The 22,285-nt window shown below is 41.2% G+C and overlaps 1 protein-coding gene across 6 annotated transcripts in view; it reads left to right on the forward strand.

Annotated features, from left to right (window-relative positions):
* The window catches only part of ACOT7 (acyl-CoA thioesterase 7), a 245,979-nt gene that overhangs the window by 16,240 nt on the left and 207,454 nt on the right, over positions 1-22,285 (forward strand). For 5 of the 6 annotated variants that reach the window (XM_073656691.1, XM_073656692.1, XM_073656694.1 and 2 more), the window contains 2 exons: positions 9,930-10,047; positions 17,764-17,920. In XM_073656691.1, coding sequence (XP_073512792.1) covers positions 9,930-10,047; positions 17,764-17,920 — 275 coding nt within the window. Of the gene's footprint in view, positions 1-4,837; positions 4,981-9,929; positions 10,048-17,763; positions 17,921-22,285 lie in introns of those variants that run through there. The other variant, XM_073656695.1, reaches the window with a different exon arrangement.

Here is a 22,285-nt window from a genome sequence, read left to right on the forward strand (position 1 = left end):
GTATGTCTGCACCTGATGGCGACTTGGGACGTTCAAGAGCCGCCGATTATCTACATGCTTGTCAGTTGGCAGTGATTTAGTAGACTGTTTAGTCCGACCAATCGCGCTTCTAAAGCAATCAGTAATAGATCGTTGAACAGTAATTGTTCTCAACAGCACATTGTCCTTTTTACAAACAATGATGTGCTCCCGAGAACACTTTTTTTTTTTTTTTTTTTTTTTTTAAACAAGCTTAAAGGCAATCTGTCAGCAGGTTTTTGCTATGTAATCGGACAGCAGCCTGATGTACAGCCAGAGACCCTGATTACTGCAGTGTATCACTTAGAGTACTGGGTACAGCAGTAATGGTAGAATCACAGTTTTCTTTGCTGTAGATATAGCAGATCTCGGAATACTGAGCCCTGTATAACCCCACCCACATCACTGATTGGCTGCTTTCTGTGTCTACTGTGCATAGGCAGAAAGCTGCTAATCAGTGCTGGGCTGGAACAGGAAGCACAAAGCTCCTAGACCTGTAGTGATAATTTCCTGCTGACAAAACAGTGATTTTATCGAAACAAAAACACAGCCCAGCAAGTAACACATCACTGGAATCAGGGTCTCTGTCCCTACTTCCTGCTGCTCTCCGATTACATAGTAAAACCTGCTGACGGATTTCCTTTTAAAAATAATTTCACCCAATGAACACGTGTTTTGCTCTTTTGTCAGGTGATTGCACGATTACAGTCAATGAGCGTTCCTAGAAACGCTCATTCCAGATAATCGGCCAGTAGAAATGCAACCTTAGTCACTATGCACCAATCAATCCCTTAATGTACAAACCCAGGGACTTCGCTCGGTCACCAGTTATTGCAGTATAAACGGCATACTTTATTAAATGACTGTCAGTTCTGATGAGGCTGATGTAGTTACTTTGAATTATTCATCTGAATGCGAATGTATAATCTGGATATTAATCTTGAGTCCAGATATGGAATTAAATTACTCAAAAGTCCAATTGTATTCAGTCTTCGACCATGCTGACTGACAGCTTGCACTGAGCAGTGTGAGATCTCAGCAGGGATGAGGGGCACTGAGGAGCTGTCAATTAGGTTAGGTGGATGGAGATTGAGTGAAACTTTACAGTTTGTATTGTGAAATCTGGTGACAGATCTGCCTTGAGGGCTTTGGAATATTTTGATTGAGTATTGAACATTTTTATCTAAAAGGAGAAATGTGATTGGTTATGTTTCCTGTGACCTCACAAAGACGTAAGTCCAAATGAACTCATAATAAGTAGTTTAGCCCTAGGCAACTTTTATTAAACATCCTGGGAAGGGGGGGGGGTGGGTTAGTTTAACCCCTCAATGACCTATGATTTAATGTACGTCATGATATGGTGCTTATTCCTGTACCGCAACATACGTTTTCATCATGCTGATCTCTCGAATGCTGTCAGTGCGCCTGCAAGATCAGTGGCAGGATTTGTGCAGTAACATGTAGCCCTTCCTAATAATAATTTGAGATCAGACTCATGCAAGTTCAAGTCCTACATTGGAGTGAAGAGGAAAAAAATATATAAAAAATAATTTAAAGAATAAAAAATATATATAGTTTCCCCTATAAACATTGTTTTATTATTCAAAAGGAAGAAAACCTGAGACACAATTGATATCCCAATGTGCTTAAGTATCTGAGCTATAATCTAGTCATGCTATTATGACCACATTGACCACAATGATAATTTATTTCCACCGGAAAACCCCTGTTAAAGGGTTAAAGTTCTATCTCAAGCAATGTATGAGTCTGACACTAATCACATTTTCATAAGGAAAGCATCAGTCACCTGTAACTGTCAGATCTTGCCAGTGGAGGGCAGCAGAGCAGTAGAGCACAGGGATGACCGGCCCAGGGGGATATCAAAGCTGTCAGCACATCAGGAAGGCTTGGAGGTGATGAGCCAGGGGTGGGCAGCCATCAGAAAGTTTGAGTCTCTGGCACTTCTAGTGTGAATCTTGCTCAAATATCCTGTTAATTTCTATTGAACTGAAAAGAACAAAGTTAATATAAGTCAGGGGTATGTGCAGTGGCATAACTAGAGCCTGGTGGGCCCCGATGCAACATTTGGACTAAGGCCACCCTATCCTGATAGAGATATATATACAGTGTTGGCCAAAAGTATTGACACCCCTGCAATTCTGTGAGATAATACTCAGTTTCTTCCTGAAAATGATTGCAATCACAAATTCTTTGGTATTATTCTCTTCATTTAATTTGCTTGCAAGGAAAAAACACAAAAGAGAATGAAGCTAAAATCAAATCATTGATCATTTCACACAAAACTCCAAAAATGGGCCGGACAAAAGTATTGGCACCCTCAGCCTAATACTTGGTTGCACAACCTTTAGCCAAAATAACTGCGAACAACCGCTTCTGGTAACCATCAATGAGTTTCTTACAATGCTCTGCTGGAATTGTAGACCATTCTTCTTTGGCAAACTGCTCCAGGTCCCTGATATTTGAAGGGTGCCTTCTCCAAACTGCCATTTTCAGATCTCTCCACAGGTGTTCTATGGGATTCAGGTCTGGACTCATTGCTGGCCACCTTAGAAGTCTCCAGTGCTTTCTCTCAAACCATTTTATAGTGCTTTTGGAAGTGTGTTTTGGGTCATTGTCCTGCTGGAAGACCCATGACCTCTGAGGGAGACCCAGCTTTCTCACACTGGGCCCTACATTATGCTGCAAAATTTGTTGGTAGTCTTCAGATTTCATAATGCCATGCACACCGTCAAGCAGTCCAGTGCCAGAGGCAGCAAAGCAACCCCAAAACATCAGGGAACCTCCGCCATGTTTGACTGTAGGGACCGTGTTCTTTTCTTTGAATGCCTCTTTTTTTTTCCTGTACACTCTATGTTGATGCTTTTTCCCAAAAAGCTCTACTTTTGTCTCATCTGACCAGAGAACATTCTTCCAAAACGTTTTAGGCTTTCTCAGATAAGTTTTGGCAAACTCCAGCCTGGCTTTTTTTATGTCTCGGGGTAAGAAGTGGGGTCTTCCTGGGTATCCTACCATACAGTCCCTTTTCATTCAGACGCCGACAGATAGTACGGGTTGACACTGTTGTACCCTCGGACTGCAGGGCGGCTTGAACTTGTTTGGATGTTAGTCGAGGTTCTTTATCCACCATCCGCACAATCTTGCGTTGAAATCTCTCAATTTTTCTTTTCCGTCCACATCTAGGGAGGTTAGCCACAGTGCCATAGGCTTTAAACTTCTTGATGACACTGCACACGGAAGACACAGGAACATTCAGGTCTTTGGAGATGGACTTGTAGCCTTGAGATTGCTCATGCTTCCTCACAATTTGGTTTCTCAAGTCCTCAGACAGTTCTTTGGTCTTCTTTCTTTTCTCCATGCTCAATGTGGTACACACAAGGACACAGGACAGAGGTTGAGTCAACTTTAATCCATGTTAACCGGCTGCAAGTGTGATTTAGTTATTGCCAACACCTGTTAGATGCCACAGGTAAGTTACAGGTGCTGTTAATTACACGAATTGGAGAAGCATCACATGATTTTTCAAAGGGTGCCAATACTTTTGTCCACCCCCTTTTTTAGGTTTGGTGTGGAATTATATCCAATTTGGCTTTAGGACAATTCTTTTTGTGTTTTTTTCATTGAAGACAAATTAAATGAAGATAATAAGACCAAAGAATTTGTGATTGCAATCATTTTCAGGAAGAAACTGAGTATTATCTGACAGATTTGCAGGGGTGCCAATACTTTTGGCCAGCACTGTACCAGAATGGAGGGTGTAATATATGTCCCCTTATCCTGGCACCCATCCTGGTTCTGCCACGGTTCTTTAATGTGTATAAAAAAAATAAACCATTATAATCACCAGGCGTGTACACAGAAGTCATGGGGCTCCATAGAAGAAGTATAATGCATCCCCATAGTCCTCTATATAGTGTAATGCACAGCCCATAGTCCTCCATGTAGTAATATGGCGAACGTGTACTCACTAATTTAAAAAAAAAAATGAAAATAAATAGTCCTCCTCCCTCCGCTCTCCCATCGTGCGGCGTCCTCTTCTGCTGCCGGCAGCTGACTTCATCATGCAAGCGATGGGAGCTCATCACGTCACTGCCATGCGCTCCCGGTCACGTCAGCTGCTCCCCTCGGACTGACCGGCAGGGTGTATTGCCGCATACGGACCCGATGGGTCTGCACGTTGCTGTACATTTCAGCTGAATGTGCGTACGTGCTCAACATTCTGAGCTCTGCTAGATCTGCGGCAGATAAAACGGGGATTATATCAAACCTGCAGCAAGCAGCCCAGTAAGTAACACATCGCTGGAATCAAGGTCTCTGTCCCTACATCATGCTGCTCTAAGATGGGGTAGCAAAACCTGGAGACAGATTCCCTTTAAAGACAAAAATAAAGAGCATTTTTGATTTGTGCACAATTTTGAACTATTTTGTGCAAAAAGTATCAACGAAGAGCACAAGACATCAAAAAAGAAAAATGACTTTAAAAAATAAAAAATGTCACAAGTGATGAATCCGACTCTCACCCGATTAGTATTGCACAGGATACAGTATGTTGGATAAAAATAATCCAGACGTTTTCTAATAATGATGATATGATGAATACAACCTGATCCAAAGGAGCAAATTCATGGTAATACTGTTTCTATTCTTGTAACAAAAAAAAAAAATACAGGAAGCCGTCTCCATCCGCCGCGCTGATAATTTGGCTACTGAGTTGCCATGGTAACAGTGGGTGCGATGCCATTGGCTGCACTGTCACCCTGATTCGCAGGTTGCGCCCCACACCATTCATATCCTGCACATGTGGTTACAGCATCTGTGACATCACGCTGACATCATCCATATTCACAATGAGCAGGAGACTTCATTCATCCCCTGTCCTGGCTGCCTGCATGTTGCCTCACCGCCGGGCGAGCTTCCTGTCCAGATGGAAGATGTCCTTACAAGGTAGTGTGCGGAGCCTCGGCTGCTTTCTTGCCTTTTTCACTGTGGTAGTTGCATGGTGTATGGGTTGAGGATGCTGGGAGTATTACTTCCTTTATAGTTAGTAAGCTACAGATTATTAACGGCGATGTAGGATTTTTGCAATCCATTTTTTTGTTAGGAGGGGTCCCAAAAAAAGGCTGATTACATAATGACCCCCACAGATCAGCAGTGATCAGCAAAAATTAAGTTTCCCTACAGCGCCACCACAGGAACGAGGAAGAATTGCAGATGGGCTGCACGTAAGGCTCGGATCACAATTTGCATTGTGTCTTCTGTTGTGCAGGATCCGTCACCAGCAGCCCCCAACAGATCCCATTGACTTAAATCAAGGTCCAAGGTGTCCGTCATTTACACAGGGAAAAGAAATAATAGAAATTGAGACCTGAAGAAGCGAATGTGAACACAGCCCAATGCACACACTGACTTCAGAACTAGAGAAGCTTTGTTGTCTCTCCGCCGATTTAATAACGGTTCTGAGTGACAGACCACTTCTAATAGTACTTATTTATTACGCTTCTAGAACACCAACAGATTCCGCCCATGCATTTAAATTGTCTATGTCCTAATCGTAAATCAGACATACCCTATAAAGCGGATCTGTCACCATACAAAGTTCATCCGTTATTTGATAGATCTCCTAGACCTGATAGGGCTACTGAATTTGCTTTTAAAATTCATGTGAGAATGGCTGGATAATGCATGTTTTATTAGGCAGCAAAACTTTCAAAAATAATTATACAGCCATTCTGATAAAGATTTTCAACGTAAGTACACCAGCTTCATCGGGTCTAAGATTTATATAATAATGTATGCAGTGTATGCATGGGGACTAAAGATAGCTGTTGGCCAAACAATGGTTCAGCCTGCAGCTATCTTTCACATACACCGGACCGCTCGCTCTGCTGAGCACACCTGTGTTCTTTATGAGAGCCGCTGCCAGACCTCTCTGGTGGCAACTTATTTCTGAGAGAACAAAAGGATCTGCAATCAGAAATCGACATGCAGTATCCTTTGTTCCCTCGACAATCGTCTGATATGGAGCCCACAGCTCCCCTATACAGTGTGGTGGGACCACAGCTCTCCTATATACAGTATAATGGGTCCACAGCTTCCCTTTACACAGTATGATAGTTAACTGAAAAAAATGAACTGGAGTATAAGTATGCATGCAAAATATAGGAGCATGTTCACACTGGTCATTAAACAGTTAAAACCTAAGATATAAACAAAATGAACATATACTCTGCTGTAAATAAATAAGTAAAAGCAATAGTGCATATAAATAACATAGGGTACATATTAAATACAGTTTTTTTTTTATTAAAAAGAGCGTAAAAAACACCCCAAATAGTATATGCACAATATATAAACAGTATGATAGACCAACAGCTCCCCTATACACACGTATAATGGGCCCACAGCTCCCCTATACAGAGTATGATGTCCACACTGCTCCATCAAAACACAGTATAATGGTCCCCACAATAGCCCCTCTTGCTGTATAATGGCCCGACATTAGCTCCCACTCTGTATAATTGCCCCACATTAGCTCCCACACTTTATAATGGCCACACATTAGTTACCACATTGTATAATTGCCCCACATTGGCTTCCATGCTGTTTAATGGCCCCAACATTAGCTTCTACACTGCATAATGCCCTCACATTAGCTCCCACGCTGCACAATGCCCTCACATTAGCTCCCACGCTGCACAATGCCCCCACATTAGCTCCCACGCTGCATAATGCCCCCACATTAGCTCCCACGCTGTATAATGGCCCCACATTAGCTCCCACGCTGTATAATGGCCCCACATTAGCTCCCACGCTGTATAATGGCCCCACATTAGCTCCCACGCTGTATAATGGCCCCACATTAGCTCCCACGCTGTATAATGGCCCCACATTAGCTCCCACGCTGTATAATGGCCCCACATTAGCTCCCACGCTGTATAATGGCCCCACATTAGCTCCCACGCTGTATAATGGCCCCACATTAGCTCCCACGCTGTATAATGGCCCTCCATTAACACACAAACTGTATAATGGCCCTATTGTAGCTCCCAAATTTGCTCACACTGTATAATGGTCCTAACATTAGCTCCCACGCTGTATGATTGCCCCGACAATGTAAAATGGGCCCCCACAGTATTCCCTACAATATGAGAGGCCCCCATACTCTGATACCCTCACAGTTACAGCACAAGTTTTGAACAATATAAAAAATATATACTCGTCTAATCTACGGTCCTGACAAGTCCTCTGGCAAAGTGCAGGAGGACCAACATGCTATCATCTCGCCAGCGCATGCATGGGATGGGAGTCCAGTCGTGGCTCAATGACGTCACCGTGCCGGGGCTCTGACATCCTGCACGTGCGCCAGCTTCTCGGCCATCTTTGTAGACTGGAGGCCTAAAGCGACCTGCGGTTTACAGAAAGGAGAGTTGTAGTGTGGGGAGATCATGTCTACACGCATTGCCACAGAGCTTAACTATACCGGTGAGTGCACACACTGATATAGGTAACAGTACAGTAGCTCTGGGTGGGTCCCTCTGAGCCCGGGGCCTGGGATGGCCGCACACTCTGCCCTCCCGGTAGCTACACTACTGAGGTCGAGGGACTAAAGAAAGCAAGTCACTGATATGTTGGTGCTCCTAAAAAGCCAGTTTGTGGCTGGACTTCATAGGAGATCGTTATTTTTACTGAATGCTGCTGTCATACTAAAGCATCGAAGTATAGAGTACAAGCACCCAAATGATCGCAGGTTTAACTCACTAAAAAATATGTAACAGTTGGATCAAAACAATTTAGACACTATTAAAAGAAATCAAAAAGTTTAAATCACCCCTTTGCCAACTGAGAACAAAGTAAGAAATTAGGAAACAAATGGATATTTGGTATATGGCATCTGTAAACGTCTGGTTTATCATAATGTAACATTAAAGAGGACCTTTAACAAAAAGTGTCAGGGTGATCTGGACGCACCATGTAATTGTAGCTGTAGAGTAAAACTTTTTTTTTTCTAAATTTCACTTTTCCGTTGCGGAGATATTAACAATAAAATATTTGACACCTAATGAATTCACTTTAAAGGGATTGTCAACTACTCGGACAACCCGTTGTCAGTCTCTGTTTCTCCCTTGTAAAATAATAACATCTATATTCACCTCTGGTGCGGCACTGTTCCAGTGGTGTCAGCCCTGGCTCTCCCGATGTCACACGATACCTGTGGCTAATCAGCGCTGGCTTAACTCTCCCCATCTTCAGACAAATCATACATCCAGAGGAAATGAGAGAGCTCACTGTCAGTGCAGATTGAAAGAGACATCTGTTCCAGAGGCGGGGCTGTTCATTGTGTTATCTCTTTACAATGCACGCTGACAGTGCACTCACTTGCCAAGTCATCACTTCTCATGAGAGCCGAAGAGGGAGCGCACTGTCACTATGCACTGAGATGGATATCACACAGTGACAAGTGAGCTCGTACTGAGCATACATCGGAATTGACCAATACATGCTCAGTAGTGCAGGGACTAGTCCAGCCCTTGAAACGGATATCACTGATGATGCTTTGTTTCAGGGTGGGGCCCCTTGATGACGTCACATTTAGTATTCCAGCATGCATTGGGGATCATTAAATGAAATATCAAACAGGGAGTTGGTAAAAAAAAATGTAAAGAAGGAATGGTAGGGACTTTTAATTAAGGTATATTAGAAAAGAGATTCGTTTATTACAATAAATAGACATTTAGGATTAAAGGCAATGTTCGTTTCGGACCACCCCTTTAAGGGGTTAAACTGCACATTGAATAACATTAAAAAAGGCAAAAGAACAATATCCCATTGCTTTATTTGTTTCCCTATTCATTCCCCACCACCAAAGAATGGGGAAAACCATGTGTATATCCCTCCAAAATGTTTTTGAATTTTGGTTGATGATCTGTCACCAGGTCAAAATTCCCCCAGGTCCATATTCAGGTGTTTTTTTTTTTTTGTTTTTTTTTTTGTTTTGTTCTTTAATCTGCCATATGGTTGCAGAGATCTGGGCTTTTTTAGTGCTAGTTTTATGGTCTTTACCAGGGGGCGTGGCTCACAGGATTTTCTGGGGGGCGTGTGTTTATACTCCTCTGTATAATTATTCAATGAGCCATGCCCCCTTGTAAAAGCCATAAAAATTAGAACTAAATATAACGACACCTATTTCTGGAACGGTATGAGGGATTTAAGACAAAACAAAAAACGTTCTACTCAGGTGAGCAGTGGGATCAATATAAGAGCAAAAATTGCTTAATTTTTCTCCCAGCGCCATGCCTCTTTAAAGGTTAAGTATTAAACAATATGTGTAATGATTAGCTCACAGAAGATTGCATAGACTGGATCTTAGAGAAGTATGGGGTCTGTCTTGGTTTTTAGCCTCCAGCGAAAAAAAATGTCCCATTCACTGAGCGCAGGCAGAGTTATTAAAATGGTGAGAAATTTAAATATTAGTCATATTAGATTAGAAAGTTGAATATTGGAAGGTATACTGAGCATGTCCGGGGAAAATTTGAAGCCTCTTTAAAATTGGGGTCCCAAGGGTCAGATCCCCTGTAACTATACCTTTATTGGGTATCTCTTTGAGTGTTAGCAATTTCTTTGGTGGGAAATAACTTTTTTTTAAAAAAAATTGCAAAAACTATTGGCTTCTGCCTAGAAGGAGCTTTGTATTCTCTTAATTCTTGACTTTCCATACAATTAATGTCTCGTTACCCACTTCTAAGCTGAGCTGCCTGAGGATCTCATAGGAACCACATCCCCTCTATGCCTGCTGGGCCGGAGAAGTGCCAAATGGATCCAATCTTGCATGACTTGCCCATACTGTATAATTGAAGCTTTTTTTTCATATATATATATTTTTTCTTTCTTGATAGGATCATGCGTCCAGATGACGCAAACATTGCAGGAAATGTTCACGGAGGAACCATTCTGAAGATGATTGAGGAAGCTGGGGCCATCATAAGCACTCGCCATTGTAACAGCGAGTCCGGGGTAAGAACTTGTAATGTATAAGCAAATAATGTTCACTAAGAATGTTTTTTTTGGAGGCAGTAAACTTAATTATCACTTTCGACCTCTAGGGCCCCCCCTTCCAAGCATAAGAGCCCAAGACGAGAATAAAAAACACCAAATATAGAGGTGTATTTGGTGATATTAATTGTGACTGTTATTTGGTTTCACTTGGATACGGTTTAGTATTTTTGTACAAATGTATTTTTTTATTTTACTCAGTTATATAGGGCCAACATATTCCACAATGCTTTACATCCTCGCAGTCTCTATTGGGGCTCACAATCTACATTCCCTATTAGTATGTCTTTGGAGTGTGGGAGGAAACTGGAGGAAACCCACGCAAAGACGGGGAAAACTTACAAACTCCTAGCACATGTTCTCCTTGGTGGGATTTAAATGCAGGACCCCAGCGCTGCAATGCTAACCACTGAGCCACCATACTGTCCTTGCACAATATGGTGGTTTTGTGTGGGCTGTATGGGGCAATATTATTTTGGCACCATATTGCCATATGATGGTAGTATATGTGCTGTAATGATACAGCACACATACTAAGGGTAGATCCATGGGGAGGAACTGCTGTGGATTGTAATTTGCACACATGAAAATCCACACTAGCACGCAAGTGAATGAGGTTTTACAAATCTCTTTCCTATGCATTGACATTAACAGTTTACAGGGTGCACTAGTAGAAAGTTATTCAAGTGAATTTGGGCAGCACGGTGGCTCAGTGGTTAGCACTGCAGCTTTGCAGTGCTGGGGTCCTTGGGTTCAAATCCTACCAAGGACAACATCTGCAAGGATTGGAGAACTGAAATAAATGAACTTTTTGATGATATTCTAATTTTGTGAGAAGCACCTGTATATGAGGAATAACACAATTTCTGGCCATTATACAGGGTGATTTACTCTCTACTGTACCCGGGAACATTGCTGTAACTTCTAAAAGAGACGGATCTATCGTACTGAAATTTGGACTGTACAGACCTTGGTTCATGAGAAACTGATGGTTTAAAGCAGGTGTTGAAAATGTCCAATGTTCACATCCAAGCATGTCTGCACGCACCGTTCCATATTATTGAATGTATTCCGCAGGACGTCTGGGGTGATAGCCTGAATTTCTCGCTGTATGTTCTCTCGGAGGACCTGTAATGTTCGTTGCTTGTTACTGTACACCAGACACTACAAATATCCGTGTCTGGTGTACAATACAAATACAAAGGTCAAAATCCTGACCTTAATCCGATTGAGATGCTGTGCCATGGCCTTAAAAAGGTGGCTTATGCTCGAAAACCATACAATGTGGCTGAATACAACAATTTTGCAAAGATGAGTGGGCAAAAATTCATTAAGATCGTTATAAAAGACTCATTGCCAGTTATCATAAAAGCTTGACTGCAGTTGTTGCTGCTAAGGGTGACCCAACCTATTATTAGGTTTAGGGGGCAATCACTTTTTCACACAGGGCCCTGTAGGTTTGGATTTCTTTTTCCCTTAATAATAAAGAATTAATTTAAAAACTGCATTTTGTGATTACCTGTGTTATCTTTGCCTAATATTTAAATTTGTTTTGTGATCTGAAACATTTAAGTGTGACAAACATGCAAAAGAACAAGAAATCAGGAAGGGGGCAAACACTTTTTCACACTTATATTTGTACATATATGTATAATATAATGTATTTTTGTTGTTACAAAAAAAATTGCTGATGTTGCCATTTTTCGGGACTCGTAACATTTTCATTTTTCGGGATCTGGGGCTATGTGATGGCTTATTTTCTGCGCCCCTGAGGCAATGTTTTTATTGATACCATTTTGGGGTAGATTGTCACGGGTGTGTCAAAGGTGAGAGACAGTCGCCTTCAGTTGGTTGCAGGACATCTCTACGTTTGACATTACAGACATCTTCTTAGAGGCTGGCTGTCACTAGGACCCAGCTGCTATCTCCCTCTGGCTAATTAGCTGCCTGGCCTGGGTGTATAAATACCTGGTGTGCCTGAGAGGGAGGTGCCGGCAATATTCATTACTACTTGTGAGGCTTTAGCAAGAGCAGTACTTCATCCTCTCTGGAGCTTGAGGCAGAGTTCGCATTTGTCTGGAGTCGTCTAAATCTAAGCATTCTCCCCCTGTTTGTGTACCCTTTTTGTCTATAGAGTTTAGTGGGGATCAGTCTAGTGCTCATCTCCTCCCTTCCCTAGCCTTAGCCATACGCCAAAAAATGGCTAATGCCTTGTCCCGGAGCTTCCCTGGTAGTGGTGATCATGAGAACCCTGCCCCAATATTACAGAAAGGGGGTAGTCATTTCGGCACTTTATCCTGAATTGGAGGGTGAGGTGTTGGAGGCAGAGGGGGACGCCCCTGCCTCCTGCCCTTCAGGAAAGTTACTTGTACCATCTCTAATCTGCGCTGCAAAGTTAAGGAACATCAGAACTCTGTGCTTGCTGGGCATCCAGGTGGTAAGGCAACCTCGGACCTCCTCTCTTCTCGTTTTTGGTGGCTGGGGTTGCATCGGGATGTAATTGAACACATAGCTGCTTGTAGTATTTTGCATACCCGTCCGTCTGGTACTTTTCTTCCTCTACCTATCCCTAGTAGGCCATGGACACTCTTGTCAATGGATTTTATTACTGACCTACCGGTTTCTGCAGGCAAAATGGTGGTTTTGGTGGTTGTAGATAGGTTCAGTAAAATGGTTCACTTCGTTGCATTACCTGCACTTCCAAATGCCAAGACACTTGCTCAGGTGTTCATAAATGAGATCGTGAAGCTTCACGGGGTTCCCTCCGATGTGGTGTCAGATCGGGGGACCCAGTTTGTTTCCAAGTTCTGGAAGGCATTCTGAGCTCGACTGGGGGTGCAGCTGTCCTTTTCCTCTGCCTTCCACCCTCAGTCAAATGGACAGACCAAACGTGTCAATCAGAATTTGGAGACCTACCTCAGGTGTTTGGTTTCCGAAAATCAGGAGGATTGGGCATCCTACCTACCGCTGGCAGAATTTGCCATTAATAATCATCGTCAAGAATCCACTGGCAGGTCACCGTTCTTCGGTGCATACGGTTATCACCCACAGTTTGCTACCTTTATTGGGAGGGGAGCTTCAGGAGTTCCTGAGGAGGAACGGTTTGCTTTGTCGCTCTCCTCGGTATGGCAGGGTGTGCTGAGTAATTTAAAGATCATGGGAGACAGGTATAAACGTATGGCTGACAGAAAACGCTTGCCAGGTCTGGACCTGAATGTTAATGACTTTGTGTGGTTGTGCACAAGGAATATAAGATTGAAAGTTCCTTCTTGGAAGCTGGGACCTAGGTTTATTGGTCACTATAAAATAACCGCCGTCATTAACCCAGCAGCGTTTCGTCTTGAACTTTTTCAGGCCCTTAAAGTCCACAACGTGTTCCATAGGTCCGTACTTAAAAAATATGTGGAACCTCTTGAGCCCTCACCTCTACCACCGCCCCCAGTAATGGTTGATGGTAATCTGGAGTTCCAGATTTCAAGGATTGTAGATTCTCAATGTTTTGGCATTACAGACATCTTCTTAGAGGCTGGCTGTCTCTAGGACCCAGTGGCTACCTCCCTCTGGCTAATTGGCTCCCTGGCCTGAGTGTATAAAAGCCTGGTGTGTCTGAGAGGGAGGTGCCGGTGATATTCATTACTAATTGTGAGGCTTTAGCAAGAGCAGTATTTCGTCCTCTCTAGAGCTTGAGGCCATGTGTGCATTTGTTTGGATACGTCTAAAGCTAAGCAATCCACCCCCCCCTGTTTGTCTACCCATGTTTTCTATAGAGTTTAGTGGAGATCGACTAGTGCTCATCTCCTTCCTTCCCTAGCCTTAGCCATACGCCAGGGAAAATCAGGGCGAGGCACACGTGCGGCGATTGGTGAAGAGCCAATATAGGGATGGTAATTGAGACAGGGTGACACTAGACCAGACTAGGAGGTCTCCACTCCCTTTCCCTAGTGTCTGGGCTCCCTTTCCCTCTTCCCTCTGTGTTGCACTAAGTCTTTCCCAGACCCTGCGTGACATAGATGCAATGTTTTGATCTCCTGTTATTGCATTTTATTGCAATGTTGTGGTGGCCAAAAAACCTTAATTCTGGTGTTTTTGATTTTTTTTTTTTTTACTTCTTGTTGCATCTTTTATCGATTTTTAGATTAATTTAGTTTATATTTTGATAGATCAGACTCTTACGAATGCAGCGATACCAATTATGTATTTTTTTATTGCTTTATTTTTAATGGGCCAAAAGGAAGGTGATTTGCACTTTTTTTATTTAATTTTTGCCATATTTTTAAAAACTTTTTATTGTATTTCATAGTCCCCTTAGGGGACTTGCAGCTGTAATCATTTGATTGCTTGTACTATACATAGCAGTACTTCAGCACTATTTATAGAGAAAATTCTGATCTCTTAGGAACACCAGCTAAACGCTGGCTTCCACAGGAATACTGTCATGACCAGCACGGAGGTCTTCAGCAGACCCTAGCTATCATGACAACCCATCAGTGCCCAACAATCACGGCACGAGAACGCCAATGGGCATGTGGATTGACACGCACCCCTGCCGGAATGTGTTTAAATGCCACTGTCAGAGAGTGACAGCAGCGTTTAACAGATTAACAGCCACAGGAGGAGCATCGCTCTGACTGCAGCTGTTAGAAGCAGATGATGGCTGAAAAATTTAGTCATCATCTGCCAGGAAAGATGGGGGATGGCTTGTGAGCCTGTATAAGTCAGGGACCGGACATATGACGTAACTGTACTAAATAAAATGTGTTGATGTTTTATTCCTGAAAGTGACAGAATACCTCTGCTTTATCCATCGCCATACTGTAGACTTTTTATGTGCTGTGGATTTTTACATTTCCTTGGAGCAGAATCCAGCAAACTGCATGCAACACATGTTGTTTTGTCCTACCGGCTATAGGCCATCACCCAGGGCCGGCGTCAGCACCGGCGTACCCGGGCAAGTGCCGGGGCCCTGGACCATCAGGGGGGCCCACTCGTTATCGGGACCCAGGCCGCTTCCCCGGCATCTGTGCAGGGCCGCCGGTGCTGTTCAAGCCCTGCTCTGCTACATGCAGCAGCAGTCAGTGTGCTGCTGCTCCACCAATCAGGCCCAGTGCTGTCACTTTCCAGACATGGCCACGCGCTGTGCGCAGTGCAGATGTGTCTGGTAGTAATGACACGCAGGGGCGACACTGCGCCTTTAGTTGTGCTTGTGTGTCGCACCTGCCGCATCATTACTACCAGACACAGCCGCACAGCGCGCGGCCATGTCTGGAAAGTGACAGCACTGGGCCTGATTGGTGGAGCAGCAGCACACTGACCACTGCTGCATGAAGCAGAGAAGGGCTTAAACAACACCAGCGGTCCTGCACAGATGCCCGGGAAGCATTTGTAAAAAAAAAAACAAAAAAAAAAATAAGTTGGGGTATTGACATTTTATAACAAGTCCCCTATTAAGGTATGTTCACATATTGCGTTTTTTCAGCATTTTTGTTTCTGCAGCAAAACCTGATCTCTTGCCAGGAAGGTTTGTTCAGGATTTTGCTTGGTTTTCTCCTTGTTTATTGCTGTGTTTGTGGTGTGTTTTTGCTGCGTTTTTCAGGATCCCAAAGTTCTGCTTTGCTTCCACCACAAAAGCATGAACACAGGTCACCAATGCAAGATATATGTGAAACCATATTAACCAGAATTACAAATATAACAGTGGGGGAGGTGAATTGTTTGGGAATAGTTTACCTAAGACATTGGCAGTGCATTGACACTATTTACTTTCACACTATGGTCTGCCATTTAGTTGCTCAGTTATTGTTTAATTTCACAAGTTCATGGGCCACAAGTATTGTTCAGTCTCACACCTAGCTCAGCCATTGTTTACACCATACACATCACTAATTTAATTACACTGTTCTAATCCAAACTGCCATCTCAGGTGACCAAGACAAGATGGTAAAATCGCAAAACTAAATCCGTTTCACATACTGTTCTCCTTGCTTTTTTCACAAAAAACGCAGTAAAACCTGATTAGCGTTTACACTAGGCATTTTTTCTGCGTTTTTTCACCACCCAATGGGTGAAAAATGCTGTAAGAAGTGAAATGTTCTATTCTGCAAAAAAACATGCATAGCAAAAAATAATGAGCAAACAAAAACCAAGGTGTGTGCATGAGATTTCTGGAATCTCATAGACTTTGTTGGTACTGTAAAACGCAGCAGAAAATTTGCACAAAAAAAACCGCTGAAAAAACGCAATGTGTGAACATAACCTAATACTTCCTTATACGTAGGCATAAATGAGATGATCAAATGGTTCCACGGCTCTCATCAGTTACATATAGTTATAGTTAGCTCCCCCCTAGTGGTGAACATAAGAAAACTGAATTCTGTATTTTATTAAAATAAAGAAATGGCATAATATAGTAGAATTAGGAAGAGTTGCCTTTCAATCCTTTTGGAAAGATGGATGGCTGTATTGGTAGGTTGGGTGGAATACGTGAAGATAAAAAAAAGAACTTTTATTATCTTTATGTCAAGAATTTTCAGCTACAGAAGCTTGAAGGACAATTTGTGTTGTTAACAACTTTGTGTGACAAAGAAAATCCGAAAAGAGTGGAGGTTTTGCAAAGATGTTAAAAATGTGATGCAGTGTTAAACTGTGGAATATTGTAAAAGTGGAGTTCCTCTATAAAATAATGTTCTGGAAAAGCGGTGTTTCAATTTTATAACAGTATAGATGATGTAGATAAGAAACGAGTGCACTAGTGTTGGTTTTACAGAGGGTTATTTTTTCTGTTCAGTAGCTGCAATCAAAGGAGTTGAACAAATCAGTCATTTTATGGTCAAAATTATCTTATAGCAAAAGGATTAGATATGACCCAGTAAAGATGCAGCCCTCTTGCCAGCTAAAACTTGAAATCAGAATAGTATGAATGTTACCCACTAGAGGGCAGTCAAGCTTTGGTTTAGCATTTCTTAGGCAGGAGAAGTCTTTACAGATGACTTTCTTTACTTCTCATCTGCCAACCACTGATTGGCTGAAAGGTAGTAGTAATAATAATAATAATCTTTTTATTTTATGTAGTGTTCATTCCTACTATTAAAAAGGAGTTACATTATGATTGCAGACATCATAATACACATCTAGCTGCTGCAGAACCTCATCATGTAAACCTCAACTGCTGTACAATATCATATAAAAAAAACTTCAATTGTTGCAGAACACCATGGTAAATACCTCAGCTGCTGCAGAACATCATAAAATTCATACTTGTTGCAAAACATCATAATAAATTCCTCCGCTCTGAACATCATAAAAAAACCAACTCAGCTGCTGCAGAACATCACATTACACACATCAGCTGCTGCAGAACATCATTTTCCACACCTCATCAGCTGCACAATTACATAATGTAGGACTTCATAATAGAAGGCTCAGTTGCTGCAGAACATCATAATAGTTAACTGAGCTGTTGCAGAATGATCTATTATACACCTGAGATGTAATGTTCATTTTTTATTAAATATAATATTTTATATATAATATTCTCAATTTTATAATAATATTTTGTGTTTCGTACGATTGTAATCTGAAATCTGAAAATCTATGACAGGCATTATGATAAGCTCACTATTTATGTGTCCAGTGTATGTGGCGTTTTCTATATTCTAAATTTTAACTGTTTCATTCTAGGAGAAATGTGTTGCTGCTTTGGCCCGTGTGGAGCGCACCGACTTCCTCTCTCCCATGTGTATTGGAGAGGTGGGTCATGTCAGTGCCGAAATCTCCTATACTTCCAAGCACTCTGTGGAGGTTCAAGTTAACGTTCTGGCCGAAAATATATTGACAGGTAAGACCTTTTTTATATACACATGGAGCAGTATAATAGTGTTTTGTTTCTTGTACATAGGGAGCAGTATTATAGTAGTTATATTCTTGTACATAGGGGCAGTATAATAGTGTTTTGTTTCTTGTACATAGGGAGCAGTATTATAGTAGTTATATTCTTGTACATAGGGGCAGTATAATAGTGTTTTGTTTCTTGTACATAGGGAGCAGTATTATAGTAGTTATATTCTTGTACATAGGAGGCAGTATTATAGTAGTTATATTCTTGTACATAGGAGGCAGTATTATAGTAGTTATATTCTTGTACATAGGAGCAGTATTATAGTAGTTATATTCTTGTACATAGGAGCAGTATTATAGTAGTTATATTCTTGTACATAGGGGCAGTATTATAGTAGTTATATTCTTGTACATAGGAGCAGTATTATAGTAGTTATATTCTTGCACATAGGAGCAGTATTATAGTAGTTATATTCTTGCACATAGGAGCAGTATTATAGTAGTTATATTCTTGTACATAGGAGGCAGTATTATAGTAGTTATATTCTTGTACACAGGTGAAGTATTATAGTAGTTATATTCTTGTACATAGGATCAGTATTATAGTAGTTATATTCTTATACATAGGGGCAGTATTATAGTAGCTATATTCTTGTACATAGGGGCAGTATTATAGTAATTATATTCTTGTACATAGGAGCAGTATTATAGTAGTTATATTCTTGTACATAGGGGGCAGTATTATAGTAGTTATATTCTTGTATATAGGGGCAGTATTATAGTAGTTATATTCTTGTACATAGGGGCAGTATTATAGTAGTTATATTCTTGTACATAGGGGCAGTATTATAGTAGTTATATTCTTGTACATAGGAGCAGTATTATAGTAGCTATATTCTTGTACATAGGAGCAGTATTATAGTAGTTATATTCTTGCACATAGGAGCAGTATTATAGTAGTTATATTCTTGTACATAGGAGGCAGTATTATAGTAGTTATATTCTTGTACACAGGTGAAGTATTATAGTAGTTATATTCTTGTACATAGGATCAGTATTATAGTAGTTATATTCTTATACATAGGGGCAGTATTATAGTAGCTATATTCTTGTACATAGGGGCAGTATTATAGTAATTATATTCTTGTACATAGGAGCAGTATTATAGTAGTTATATTCTTGTACATAGGGGGCAGTATTATAGTAGTTATATTCTTGTATATAGGGGCAGTATTATAGTAGTTATATTCTTGTACATAGGGGCAGTATTATAGTAGTTATATTCTTGTACATAGGGGCAGTATTATAGTAGTTATATTCTTGTACATAGGAGCAGTATTATAGTAGCTATATTCTTGTACATAGGAGCAGTATTATAGTAGTTATATTCTTGTACATAGGGGCAGTATTATAGTAGTTATATTCTTGTACATAGGGGCAGTATTATAGTAGTCATATTCTTGTACATAGGGGCAGTATTATAGTAGTTATATTCTTGTATATAGGGGCAGTATTATAGTAGTTATATTCTTGTACATAGGGGCAGTATTATAGTAGTTATATTCTTGTACATAGGGGCAGTATTATAGTAGTTATATTCTTGTACATAGGAGCAGTATTATAGTAGCTATATTCTTGTACATAGGAGCAGTATTATAGTAGTTATATTCTTGTACATAGGGGCAGTATTATAGTAATTATATTCTTGTACATAGGAGCAGTATTATAGTAGTTATATTCTTGTACATAGGGGCAGTATTATAGTAGTTATATTCTTGTACATAGGAGCAGTATTATAGTAGCTATATTCTTGTACATAGGAGCAGTATTATAGTAGTTATATTCTTGTACATAGGAGCAGTATTATAGTAGTTATATTCTTGTAAATAGGGGCAGTATTATAGTAGTTATATTCTTATACATAGGGGCAGTATTATAGTAGCTATATTCTTGTACATAGGAGCAGTATTATAGTAGTTATATTATTATACATAGGGGCAGTATTATAGTAGCTATATTCTTGTACATAGGAGCAGTATTATAGTAGTTATAATACTGCTCCTATGTACAAGAATATAGCTACTATAATACTGCTCCAATGTACAAGAATATATCTACTATAATACTGCCCCCTATATAGAAGAATATAACTACTATAATACTGCTCCTATGTACAAGAATATAGTAGTTATATTCTTCTATATAGGAGCAGTATTATAGTAGCTATATTCTTGTACATTGGAGCAGAATTATAGTAGTTATATTCTTGTACATATGGAGCAGTATTATAGTAGTTATATTCTTGTACATAGGGGGCAGTATTATAGTAGTTATATTCTTGTATATATGGAGCAGTATTCTAGTAGTTATATTCTTGTACATAGGAGCAGTATTATAGCAGTTATATTCTTGTACATAGGAGCAGTATTATAGTAGTGTAGGGATTTGTACTCACTGAGCCGCGTTGGAGGTAGGCACAGGTTCACACAGTGATGCAATCCGGGGGTTCATACAAACTGGTGGTTTATTTAGTGTCCATACACCAGTGAGGAAACAAAAGTAACAGCCTTTTCCTGGCACAAAAAGGAATAAGGCTGTGTGCCCACGATGCGTTTTTTAAGCGTTTCCGCAGCTGCAAAAACGCTGCAGAAACGCTTAAACGCTTGGTAGAAGGTCTGCCATGTTCCCCAATGATAATCCGCATGTGCTGTGCACATGCTGCGGAAATTTCCGCTGCGGATTATCATTGCGGAAAAAAACGCAACACTACCAATTATTTTGCAGAAGTGCTGCGTCTTCGCCGCCATTGACTTGCATTAGATCGCATGGATTCCGCATCACTGGATCTGTACATGCGGATTCCATGCGTTCTAATGTGTGGAGGGTACCCAGGTCTAGGGGAGAGGAGACTCTCCTCCGGACCCAGGTACCATAGAAAACTGTAAAAAAAAAAGAATAAAATAAAAATTAAATATATACTTACCTTCTGGCGGCCCCCGCTGCACTCCTCCTTGCATGCCGGCAGTTCGCGATGTACTGAAGGACCTGCGCTGACGTCATAGTCATGTAACGGGTCACGCGACGCTGACGTCGGCAGGTCCTTCAGTGCAGTGTACCGCTGCCAGCAGCCAGGACAGAGGGAAAGCAGGACACCGGGGGCCATCAGAGGGTAAGTATAGATTTGTTTTTTATTTTTTGGCATTCTCTCGGGTCACACTATATAAATCCATGCCGGTTGCATGGATTTATATAGTGTGACCAAGTTGACAAGCACTTTCCAAGTGATGCTAAAATCGCTTGGAAAGCGCTTGACACCCGCATGCGGAAATGCCAGTGAAGAACGCTTCACATCCGCATGTCCCTGGCAGGAAAACACATGTACAATCCGCATGCGTTTTTTTCTGCCAGGGAGATGCAGAAACGCTCAGTAAAAAATCCGGAGCATTTCTGCATCGTGAGCACATAGCCTAACAGAACAAAGCTCAAAATAGCAAGTCCATGCAGCACGGCCTCAGCCCTTTAAACAAAGTGCCTTCCTCTGCCTCCTGCAGAGTCTAAGCAGCACATGCAAGGTCTGCTCACCTTGCCCAACACACACACAGAGACTGAGACAGGCGCAGCTGTCTTAAATCAGCCTTCCAAGACCTGGACTGGAGGTAAGTGAGCAGCTGCCCCCCCCCCCCCCCCCCCAGCTCTTTCAGCTGCTCTTAAAACCCGGCCCTGTAATCCGGGCCCATTAAATTCCTCTCAGCACTATGTGTGCTGGAGCCTGCTTCTCCGGGTCCTACATCACTGAAGCTTGGCACTTCGGGGACACATACCTCCTGTCCACGACCTGTCCGGCAGCCACCTTACAGTAGTTATATTCTTGTACATAGGAGCAGTACTATAGTAGTTATATTCTTGTACATAGGGGCAATATTATAGTAGCTATATTCTTGTACATAGGAGCAGTATTATAGTAGTTATATTCTTGTACATAGGAGCAGTATTATAGTAGTTATATTCTTGTACATTGGGGCAGTATTATAGTAGTTATATTCTTGTACATAGGGGCAATATTATAGTAGTTATATTCTTGTACATAGGAGGCAGTATTATAGTAGTTATATTCTTGTACATAGGAGCAGTATTATAGTAGTTATATTCTTGTACATAGGAGCAGTATTATAGTAGTTATATTCTTGTACATTGGGGCAGTATTATAGTAGTTATATTCTTGTACATTGGGGCAGTATTATAGTAGTTATATTCTTGTACATAGGAGGCAGTATTATAGTAGTTATATTCTTGTATATTGGGGGCAGTATTGTAGTAGTTTTATACTAATACAAGCGTGTCTTAAAACGCCCCAGATTTATTATAG

Source organism: Phyllobates terribilis, unplaced genomic scaffold (genome assembly GCF_046119375.1).
Source record: "Phyllobates terribilis strain yellow unplaced genomic scaffold, ASM4611937v1 Scaffold_12__6_contigs__length_324123572, whole genome shotgun sequence".
NCBI lineage: Eukaryota > Metazoa > Chordata > Amphibia > Anura > Dendrobatidae > Phyllobates > Phyllobates terribilis.